The following is an 11,900-nucleotide window of genomic DNA, read 5'->3' on the forward strand; positions in this document are numbered from 1 at the left end:
GACATTATGGGACCAACCGCTGCTGCCAAAGTAAGATGCTTTGGTCCGTTGGGATTGGTGGTTGACTGGATATTTCCTGCTAAGAGTACCCAAATATTGCTCACTTTTTAAGTTGCGTCCTATGTTAATATTTATTGTACAATAACATACCCTTCTCAAATGTAATCTCCCTAAAGAAAAGACATACATCCCAAAGCATTGGAGAAAAAAACAACAACCTTTGTGTCTGTGAAGCAGTTTTATTAATTCTCAAGCAGAACATACATGATGGCCCTTTTATTGCTGATTGCATTCCATTCTGATTACCAACACTACATTCTTACAACCAACCCACAACCAAGTACAACAGAATTATCAAGCATTATTACCCTCTTCATTCTTAAACTGTTCTTAGCTAATTATGACTTTGACCAACCTTCTGGCAGTTCAGTGGGAAAACATATGTCCCTTTTTATTCAGGTGATGGAAAAGCTAGCCCTCCAGTCAACACAGATTTTGTAATAGCTTTAGAAATCATGATTAAATAACTTTTTTTTAAATATATATAGCAAATCCTGATAGCGTTGTTGTTGAATTCCGGTTTAATGTCGAAGCATAACGTTTTAAGTAGTACTGATAACCCTGGTCATCCTCCCCGTCCCCCCAAAAAATTAAATGAAATTCCTGAATGCGTACATTTTATAACCATTATTACATTATACCTTATGATAATATAACGACATTCAAAATCAGAGTTATTGCCATATAGTTTTGCGTGACTACGAGAGGAAAAAAAGGATATTGTACATATTCACAACTTGACTTGACAAATGGCATGCAAAGACGTAAGGTACACAGAATTGGAATATAAAATTTAGTTTAGAACTATGGCTACACCGGGCCATACCGGGCTAGACATGACGACACAGTATATGGACATATATACGTACGTACGTGTGCAAACATTTTCACATAAACCTCATAGACAAAACCAAACATTACCCTAACATCATGATATGATTCTTCAAATTTCATTTAAAGATAAAATATGGCTTATAGTGTTATTCTCTGATGTTTTTGTTTTTAGAAAGACGTATGATTTATTTTTCATTTATCATTTTTTCCAACCAACCTAAAACAGGTGAAGCGAGGAATGTTTTTTAAATTTTAATTTCCGTTGCTAACTCTGCTGCAGGGGGCAGAAAAGTAATCTAAAACTCTCACCAAGAAGGATACCGTAACAACCTAATGTAACTCCAACAAACGTTTTTGCTCGGCTACTTCTTCAGCATGTCTTGGAGAGGACCAGGGAGGTATTTCATGACCGTGTCCATGATGCTTTCCTCTTCGTCGTCGTCGTCTCCGCAGCCCTTGGGCACGGACGACTTCGGACGGGTCAGACTGCCCTCTGCAGACTGCTCCATAGCAGCCTGGGCCTCAGCCTCAGCCTCCTCCCTCTTCTTAATTCCGTACTGGAAAAACATGATGAAAGCTTTATAATAAAGATGACTATCATTGTGTCAGACTGCCCTCTGGAGAAAACGGATAGTAAAAGTAGCAGCGTTATAATAACATTCTCTCCAAAAATACGCTTCTTATGAACGCCACATGGCTAGGAGGGAGGTGGGGAGTGATACAGGAATGGTCTCCCTCTTTTAATGCAATAATAATGTAAAGAATAACAAAACATTTAAGCATTAGGTCAGGAAATATAGTGGGGGTGGAGTTATATTAGAATGATGTACTTCATAACGGCATTAACAATAATTTGGCAACATAAACATTGGGCCCGTTCGAGCGCATAACTTTTGTTACGTCGGGGATCGTCGTTGGTCACTGCCTTTCAGAGTGTGTTGCATTATGGTTATGAAAATTGACTGATTTGCGACTAGATGTCGATAGCATGGCCTTTACAAAACTCATGTGATCAAAGGCAGTGGCATGTATTCATGGATGCCAAGGGAAGCCAGGCGTACCCAAATATTTGACCAATTAAAAAAAATACAATTATAAAATAATTTGTCTTTTGTCTCTCTCTGTGTTTTCATAATTTTCTGTCAATTCGCAAGTTGCTGAATCTCATCGGAGAAATCAACAAGTGAGGGAAACAGAGCCCCTCTGTCTCAGTGTGTGTATTCCATGTATCTGATACTGTCTGGACCAAAAGAGTATAACATTTTGTCGCCGTAGCATTTGAATGATTGATGCCAGCAAGCATTTGGCCACCCTTGATAAAACAATTATAAAGTATTTAGCCAATCAGCATTGAGCTGAGCTCAACTGTGGATTGTCCTGGTGCAGCAAAACACCCCGCAAGGGAGGCCAGTTTGGATTTGTCTTCAGACCAATCAAAAAACATAATTTTCAGAAAAACATCTCTGTTTTTGGTCTGCTTGTGTTGACGTCCTGCAGTGGCTAGCTTGCTAAATCAGCCCTTTCCTAAGCCGTGGATGAAAATGGGATTTTGACTTATAGTTTCTACTTAGTCATTGGCCTGTACAAAGAATGATGAAGGCGATTCCGATCCAACCCTAAATTAATATGTTGTACCACTGGCCTGAGACGATTGAAGTTCAATATGTATCCTAGATGTCGCCTAGAAGGAGCACGTTCACTAGCAAGCTAACTTAGCTGGTTCATTGTTGCCCATTTAAGGAACAACAAAAACTAAAAGTGCACTGCACGATAGAGCCACAGACTGTTTTGCCAACATGAAAGAGAGGAGGATATCATTTGTGTTCAACTCGTCTACAAGTAGGGTGAGTAATTAAAAAAAAAGTGTTTTACTTGTGCACGCACATACAAACACACACACAGAAATCAGCACCATGGACAGCCACATGATGTTGAAATGGTGCTGGAAATGCGGTGCTCCTTTTGTCTTTGTGCTGTGGTTCTAAATCAGTTGTTTTAGTAAACCATCAAACATGAACTTGCTTGACCATCCTGCAGGTGATAACTGTTTGTATGTAATATATATATATTTTATATTTGCTTTGTGGACTTCACCGGACAGATGTTGCCTTCTGGTTTTGTTGATGAAACAAACGTATGTGTAGTTGAATTTATTCCGCCACTTTGTGACCTGTCTTTTTGATGTCACAGCCTTATTGTATATTGCGGTGGTGTATGATCAAATGGGTTATAGAGCAAACAACACACTTATCACAACATCTGTTGTAATGTGTGTTTTTTACTGACTTGGCTTGGCTTCCTCAGTGATTTCACCCACCCACTGCTACTGATCAAAGGTCATGCAGTTTTTTAAGAAGTCGCCTTCTCACCAACTGCACCGTGCAGCGACCACCTGCATTGTGGGAGGAACTATTTGTCACTATTTGTTTGTTTGTTGGTTTTTATCTGACCCATGTGAACGTGGACAAAAATTTGACTGAAACAGGAACAAACGTTGCCAGGATTCTAAAGCTACAGGGGATACAAATGAAAGTGACATTTGAGACCTCTCTCTCTAAACAATGAGTTGTACAAACGTTATGTTTTCGGTTTGTGAGTGTGTGATTATGGGGGTATAGAAAAGTTTATTTTGATATTTATACAGATTGTAAAAAAATAAACAATAGCCACAATGTTGACACTGCAATGTTGATCTGTGCCTTGCGGTCGGGAAACCCACTACAGGGTCCGACCTTCGGGCTGTTGCAGATGCACCTCCCCCGACTTCACTCTCCAACTTTTGTCTACAGTTCGGCTTCGTTAGGCTTGCCGCTCAAACACACCCATTCTCTTCTAATGCTGTAATGCTGCTGCACATTACTGGGGTCTGTGACCTCGATGCTGATTGCACGTTAGCTGTAATTCAATCAAAGTCACTGACTGGAACAGGCCTCTGGGGTTAGACCAAAATAACATTCTTTGTGCTCTCACTGTGCTAGGAGAATGCATGGTATGTCATCTTGTGGAGAAAAAAAAACTCAAAATGGAAAAGATGTATTAAAACTCGCCCTCTTGCTGTACAAGAAGAATGTTGTTTTTGGACATATTCTGCAAATCCGCTGAACGTTTTTAAATGAACTACTGGGAGGGAAGTGCGGGCTTTCGTTCCAACCTTGCAGTAACACACCCGATTCAGCTAGTCAAGGTCCAGACTGAGGACCTTGACTTATTTGATTTAGGTGTATTATTGCACAAAACTGCACACCCTGAGGAACCCTGGGTAAAGGCTATTCCAGGGCTTTATATTACAGGAAATTGGGACAGGATTCAATACCAAATGTAGTGTGAGCCATTGTTGTACAGTAGACCTATGTAACAGCATGTTACAAACATCTATTTTCTAACTTAAATAACAGAAACCTGGAGATGTGATGTCACCCACTCTGTTAGAAGTAAGAGAGAGTTTTGTGCATGTGTGGTGTGTGTGTGTGTGTGAGACAGAGAGAGTGAAAACACAAATCTGTGCTAATTAATTTATCTCTCAGAACAGAAACCCAACTCTTCTTCCTCTGACATATTGTGCACAGCTGTTACTAACGCCTTTGTGCTTTTGGGGTTATTTTTAGCATCTGTCAAAAAAACGGTTTTGTTTTTTTATTCCTTCCAAAAACAGAGCTGTTACAACTCTTCTCCTCTGCTTCTACTAGTCTCTTATATGTCTTTATTTGTGTTTTACTACACTGTTAGAAAAAAAGTGTAGAAAGTCTCGAACCTTAAATGGTTTTTCAGCTGTCCCCATAGGATAACATTTTAAAGAAACCGTTTTGGTTTCAGGTAGAACGCTTTATGTTCTCGGTAGAAACCTTTTGAGTTCCATGTAGAGCCCTTTCCACAGATGGTTCTACATGGAACCCAAAATAGTTCTACGTGGAACCAAAAAGGGTTCTCATATTTAAAAAAACAAAATGTAACCTTTATTTAACTATTTATGAACAAATACATATTTACAATGACGGCCTAGGAACAGTGGGTTAACTGCCTTGTTCAGGGGCAGAACGACAGATTTTTACCTTGTCAGCTCAGGGATTAACTCTACCAACCTTTCGGTTACTGGCCCAACACTCTAACCACTAGGCTACCTGCCGCCCCAATGGGGACAACCAAAGAACCCTTTTGGAACCCTTTTTCTAAGAGTGTAGGCCAGTGCTACCAAGCTGACATCAACCTTGATATCATAGTCCGTTGAGAGAATTCAGGAGAGAGAGCAACCTTGAGGATGAGGGAAAAGAGGGCTGGAAGGCAGAGGTCATCCTGTCTTTGGCTGCCTCTGCCGTTCTGCTTTTCAGAGTCTCTATTCCCTAACTGTTATCTTCCTGCACGGTGGTGGCTAGTGGTTACATAGCAACCTCCACTAGCAACCATGCAGCAGCAGTGCATCAGGCAGCTGAAGAGGAGCACCGCTTTAAACACGTTGTAACATGGGAAATGTAGTCCTTCCGGTAGCCAGATATGAGTAAACATGATTTTACAATAGTTTCCCTTTTTTTACGTTTAAAACTGACCTTTCATTTTTGCCTAGCGCCTCAAGTGAGCCGCATCGTGTATGATATTTTATTTTGTTAAGTGAAAAAAACTGCGCTAAACTTCCAAAAAATGGGGGGCCATGCCATGAAAAGGGGGAAATGGTTTTGTTGCTGTCAAGCGAGTGAACAGTGGCCTCGACTGCAGCTCCATTAGCTGACCCCTGCTCTCACCGTGGCCTCTGCCAGTGTGGAAACAGGATAGCTAGCAGCTCTATACCGTCGGACCAAACTCACTTTCACTTCCTGTACAGTAATTAAAATGTTTATTTTGTTAGTGTATTTAGGCTGTTTGAAAAGGTTAGAATCCTAAGCAACCTGCCTTACAAGTACAATAAGCCAACATAGCTACTTTACTAGGTCAAAGCTGTGCGTTGGAACATCTTGATAGAGAAGGGGTGAAGTAGGCCTTGTGAATTTCCTTTCTCTTTCGGCTTCAGATCTGCCTACTTCTCATCAAAAAAAAGTTTGTTTTTTAGTAATAATTTGGGCCCGGGAGTTTTTCCAGCTCAGATCAAGAGGTAAAGAGAGAACTCAGGGCCCAACATGAACTAAAATTGCCAGCTGATAGAAAGGCAGTGTGTATAACTGTTCAACGTCACATTTATTATTTAGTTTACCTTGTCTCTGATGCCTTGTCGCATTGATTCCCTCTCCACTTCCATCTTTGCATATTTATCTTTCCTCTCCTCCTCCTGCTGCCTCAGAGCCTCTTGTCTTTCTTCCTCTTTCTTCTCTGCATCGGGGTCGGGCTCTTCCTTGTCTCCTCCCATCATCTTGCCCACATCAGGTGGCCCTCCTGGGTAACACAAAGACAAAGGGCTTGTTCGACATTGCAGCCGACAGTGCAGGCGACTACCGACCTGACTGATCTACAAATCACCTTGCACCAGAAATAACTACTCATTATTATTTGTAGATCAGTCAGTCAGTCACCATTTACCCACAACGCATCATGGATTTGATGATCTCGGACACAGCCATTGGCAACTGTCAGACAGGCTTACTTACTTTTAACATAGACTGTCACATTGTACGGTAGGCCCAAACAGACCGCATTTACACACATTTTTAGTCACAGACACATTATCCAGAGCAACTTTCAATCGACATCCAGCGCCTTACAATCAGTGAAGTAGTCACATTTGAGTTTTTTTTTAGATCACTGGGACAAGGACGAGGGAGCACTCTTGTCATTTATTTCCAGTACAGAATATGCAACGAGATTAACTGTTTTCAGTGATCCTCATACAATGAGAAGCTAAATCGTGTTCTCATGTGGAGCCATCCATTCGTAACACAAGTTTCACTCGCACGTTTCAATGCAGAGAAATGCTGAATGTCAGGAAAAATGTTATGTCACAGTCGCAAGCATTCTGCCAAATGAGCAGAAATGTTAAAGTCCAAGGTATTGCCCGACAGTGCCTCACGACTGCATGCTTGGTCATGCGAGAGAGGGAGGGGGAGAGAGAAAGAGAGACATAGAAAGAGGGAATTCCAGGAGACTGTTGTGCCCCCTGGAGTGAGCTGCTAGTCTGTTTTTTTTTTTCTTATTTTTCTTGCTCATCAGCATAAAAAAGAACTGCAGGAAAACGGAGAGCAGGAGAGATAGAGAGAGAAAAGGAAGACTGCTGCTCCTGTAGCCGGTCGGTGGGTCAGGGCATATAGAGCTGACTGCAAATCTACATTCTCTCCCTGATCAGATAGAATCCAGGTTATATAGCATGGTGTCACCAAACTGAACACCATACAATCACTGGGGAGCACACTCAGCAGAGTGTTCAATCTGGTTTAACCAGGATATATCCAGTCCAGGTTAGTTTCAGCAGTTTCAAAAACAGCTGTGCTTAGTAATAGGCAGCATCATCAACCCCCCACCTCTGTCTCTCTCTCTCTCTCCCTCTCTCCCTCTCTCCCTCTCTCCCTCTCTCTGTCTGTCTCTCTCTCTGAGTTTGTATTGTGAGTTGATATGGGCAATAGTTATAAATAGCCACAGCTGGTTCTTGGTGGCGTGTTCTGATGATGACTGCAGTGTGTGTTTTCTGTTTCATTGCACGCCATGTGCTTTGAAGAGGAAGGAGTGTTTCATGCCGTCGTGGGGCACATTAGATTAAGGATTAAAGAGGGCCCTTTATATGAAACTGTGTAACTATGCATCATCTCATAAACCGTCTTGCTCGCCCTCCTCCACCTCCTCCTCGTCCTCCTCTTTGTCGTCCTACTCCTCTCCCGTCATCCCACTCCTCGGGATGACGAAGAGTTCTACTTACAGTTCTACTGTCTCTACCGTTTTGACATTGGTGGAGTAGAATTCCTTATTTATAGATTCTGGGCTGTGCACTGAAGGAACTCAAGGTCACACACTAACTAAGGAAAATGATTAGCTTTGCAGTACAGAGGGAGGGAGTCGGAGAGATACAGGAAGCAGTTTAGTGCACCCCCTCGCTGATACAATCTCATCTAAGTGCTTTCGAATAATGAGATTAGCTTTGACTTTCAGTCAATTATCGAGCTAGAAGAGCATCTGAAGATGCCTCCATTCTATTTTCTGTTGAGGAAAGAGAAATAATTGCCCCTCGCCAGTACAGTACCCTTCACAAGCAGGATAGATTCCCTGCAGGCTCAATAAAACTGTAGGTTTTCTTGGAGGTGAGAAATATGGCTGATTCTCCCCTAGACTCAATTGAAGTCTAGGTGGACCGAAGCCCCACCATTATACTGGATCTTACAACTATCAGATCTGGTCCCTTCAGATCGGCAGACGCCAAAGGGAAATAAGCTATCTAGAGGAAAGGAGTTTGTTTTCAGAGAGTCCTGTGGGTGGATGTTCGTTTTTCCCTTCCATTCCAATGTTTCCCATTAGGCTCTACTATGTGGTGGCGTGTTGTGGGGTTAATTTGAAGGACTAGGTCTTGGTCTGACACTGGTCTTGCTTAAGTTCAGATCCTCCTCAGATGAATCTTGAGCTGCTGACTCGGTCATGATGACACACTGGGTCTCGGTCTGATCCGGTTTATGCCAAGTCAGCAATGAGACACACCTTGGCCTAGATTCCATTGAGTGTATGTCTGCTATCATAAAATAGCTTGAACATCCAGTTTTGGCATTCACGGCCTCTATTCACAAAATGTCTATGATCATATCCGCCTTCTTATTCATTATGATTTCAAAAGCCAAACTGATCCTAGATTGATCAGCGTTTCCGAAGCATTGTAAATACGATCCCAGGTAATTGGAAGAGGAGTGTAACACGGAGGAGAGTTGCACTAACATGTGTATGAGTCATATTTTTATTTTATTTATTTTACCTTTATTTAACCAGGCAAGTCAGTTAAGAACACATTCTTATTTTCAATGACGGCCTGGGAACAGTGGGTTAACTGCCTGTTCAGGGGCAGAACGACAGATTTGTACCTTGTCAGCTCGAGGGTTTGAACTCACAACCTTCCGGTTACTAGTCCAACGCTCTAACCACTAGGCTACCCTGCTACCCTGCCATAAAAGCAATCTGAAGAGGCTGGTCAATAATCTCCTTCTGCACTTCTTCGTGGCCGCCCCTTCGCCCCAATCAAATCAGGCCCTGAGCCAAAAGATGACATCACCTAACCATTCCACTGAAAAAGGATACATAGCCTGCATCCCGATTTTCCCACCCTTCCACTCATGCGTCCCGTCATGGATTTTACAATGCTGGAAACTCCCTCCAGCCAAAGCACATCAATCCATGACGGGAAGGGTGCAAGTGCACACTGCAAGCAGCAGTAGATTGGGGATACGTCTGAAATGGTTGCCTATTACCATATGGTCCTGGTCAAAAGTAGTGCACTATGCGTAGAGAATAGGGTGCCATTTGGGAAACACATTTGGGTGATGGAGCAGTCAGTGAGTGTGGTGGATTCTGGCCTCTGTCACCAGCTGCCTGGAGCTTGATTGTCCGTGTGAAATTGTTTTTCATCGGTCAAGTGGCAGAGACATCATGCAGGGATGTATAAGAGTTCAGACACTAGGAAATCAGAGATGAGATTTGTGGATAAATGTGTGATATATATCACACATTTATCCACAAATATCGTATCTAAATATATATATATATATATATATTTAAAACATGATAATAATTAGTTGTTAATTATGTTATGTTCATCAAGTTTTTTTAAATTTTCATTTATTGACTGGCGTATTTAATTCCTTGATGTGTCTGTTGAGGAGTCCATCCCTTCTGCTTTACTGTCTTCGCTGTACCTCTGCATTCAGGCTCTGTGGTTTAAGTGGACTACCGCGGACCAATGAATGCAAGTTATGTTTAAATGTGTTGGCTGACAATCAACATTATATTTGTGACAAGTATCTCAAAGTTAACTGTAAGGGAAAAAATGTATTTAGTTAAGCCTGAATTAGTTCAATTGACACAAAAACATTTGGTTGATATTCACAGATAACAGGCTGGATTATATGAGTGTGAAGTAGAATTAGAGTGTAGCTGTGTGCATCTGCAATCAAACACTTTAAATGCTGGTATGTGGGAAAGGGGCAATGCTACTGTTTGTTTCGGGATTCTTATCATGGAGACTAGAGAGAGCACGGGGCTATGCAGCGAGTTGGTGATTGGTCCTGCATTTCAATGAGAAATGTAGGCTACCTCTCGCAATCTCGACTCCCACACACAATTTCTATACGCTGCTCAGCCAGTGCAGCAGAAGACCCCAACAATGCAGAAGACCCCAGCAAATATGATGGAAAAAGTGCCACAGGTGTACAGCATTATATTTGTCAAGACTAGGTGTTCACTTATAAAGTTTGACCTTAACATATTTTTCTAATATAGTCTACATCAGTTTGGTCCATAACGATAAAGGGACAACGTTAGTCTAAAAAAATTTTTTTTTTATGGATATAGCTCATAACTATATACCTATTCATTAACTTAGAAATAATTCATAGAGTTGAAAGAATGGCACGCATAATGTACTTTCCCATCCCGTGTATAGTATATGCTGCATTGCCTTTGAGTGTCCGACACGACCCTGGTAATGGTGCAACGCGTTAATCAACTTACCTCCCATAGCTGCCTTCATTACAAAATTCATGATGATGCTTTAAGTCTTGCCTCCCCTCAGATTCACAGTTTCACGTCAGACAGGACAGATGCTGCCCAGGTGCCAGGAGAAGGAAACCTTAGAAATTAAGACAGTAGAGGTTCAGTGGTTATATTGGCCCATAACTCACTTTCTCCATCAATGATCGTGTGTCTCTGCTCCCTCCGTTTAGTTTGCAAATGGAATGGTGTGATTTACAAACAAGATGCGTTGTTGGCTACACCTCCTCCGGGTAGTGCTAACCTCAAATGTATAGCCCACTCTATTTTATTAATTTATTCTGACGGAGATCGCTTTGTGAAGGGCTGAAAAATGTCATTTTCGAGCGGTTTTCTTGGGGCATATTTTGTAAAAAAGGCTATAAATTGACGGCACTAGTGTCGTAAATAACCGCCCCAACGTTAGTATAACGTAGCCTAGTACATTTCATGGGGCCAAGCTTTCCTGTACTGTACATCAAATGGGAAGAAGCAGCCTCATGTAAGCATAGGCTACCAGACACGATATAGCACCCCAATTCCGAAAACAGTGTTCATTTGATCAGGGAAATATATAAGGCTAATCAACTCATCGAGCCCATAATCCGCGTTCAATGTCAAACTTTCAATTGTCCGGATTCAGTCATATGGTTTAAAACCCATATGCACGATGAGTTGTAGCCTACGACGTCCCAAGTAGCCTAACCATAATCCCAATCATGGCTAATTTGAAATGAATAGGGCCTACGATTACGTTACAAAAAAATATTCCCCTTTATTCGGGACACATAACCTCGTCTGAACCCACACACAGCTCCAAAAGCAACGGCAGAAATCACTTCCTTTCTCGGGCGAGGAGCGATTTCAGCACCATTGTTGGGGGGACAGCTCCCAATTCGTCCCACAACATCAACATCTCTTGTGTCTTGCGATCGGGACATGCGATTACCTTTCCGAGCGCCTTGGATCTCTCAAAATAGCAAAGTTATCCTGGCAAAATATGGAAGTTGTCGCGAAATAAAGAGGGTGTGGAGATCCTTAGATGCTCACTCTGAGCATCCCTGCCGTATTTCCACCGTCTTCCTGGCTTCTGCACAACGACTGCACGCGCGTCAGGGGAGGGAACTGCAGTTGCTGTCTGATGATGAGGAGAGGTGGGTAATCACATGGAGTTCTACCAACCTTCTCCCAAACGTCCCACGCCTTCACTGACAAAAAACTGCCCCGGACTTGCAACGTCTGCTCCCCCTATTACCCAAGATTTGGCTACTAGGTTACACCGTTTGGCAAACCGCCACTTTGATACCCCAGATTAGCTATATATAAACTCTCTAATAAATGTACCTTCAAAAGTCTGACCTAAATGTTTTCGC

The 11,900-nt window shown here is 42.1% G+C and overlaps 1 protein-coding gene across 1 annotated transcript; it reads right to left on the bottom strand.

Moving 5' to 3' along the window:
- Positions 1 to 219: 219 nt before the first annotated feature.
- LOC135507741 (complexin-1-like) lies at positions 220 to 11,749 on the bottom strand. The gene is made up of 4 exons (XM_064927353.1): positions 11,477 to 11,749; positions 10,510 to 10,627; positions 6,074 to 6,252; positions 220 to 1,451 (listed from the first exon to the last, which is right to left on the bottom strand). Exons 2-4 carry the CDS (start codon positions 10,538 to 10,540, stop codon positions 1,257 to 1,259), a joined length of 405 nt encoding a protein of 134 aa, XP_064783425.1. The 5' UTR covers positions 10,541 to 10,627; positions 11,477 to 11,749; the 3' UTR covers positions 220 to 1,256.
- Positions 11,750 to 11,900: the final 151 nt, after the last annotated feature.

Source organism: Oncorhynchus masou, chromosome 21 (genome assembly GCF_036934945.1).
Source record: "Oncorhynchus masou masou isolate Uvic2021 chromosome 21, UVic_Omas_1.1, whole genome shotgun sequence".
Classification (NCBI taxonomy): Eukaryota; Metazoa; Chordata; class Actinopteri; order Salmoniformes; family Salmonidae; genus Oncorhynchus; species Oncorhynchus masou.

Bases quoted from the DNA above. Each gene is read 5' to 3' on its own strand.
- LOC135507741 (XM_064927353.1), bottom strand. From the start codon at position 10,540: ATGAATTTTGTAATGAAGGCAGCTATGGGAG. The intron at 6,253-10,509 runs GTAAGTTGATTA...TGTGTTACCCAG, and splicing joins AATGAAGGCAGCTATGGGAG to GAGGGCCACCTGATGTGGGC. The intron at 1,452-6,073 runs GTAAACTAAATA...ATGTTTTTCCAG, and splicing joins GACAAGGCATCAGAGACAAG to TACGGAATTAAGAAGAGGGA.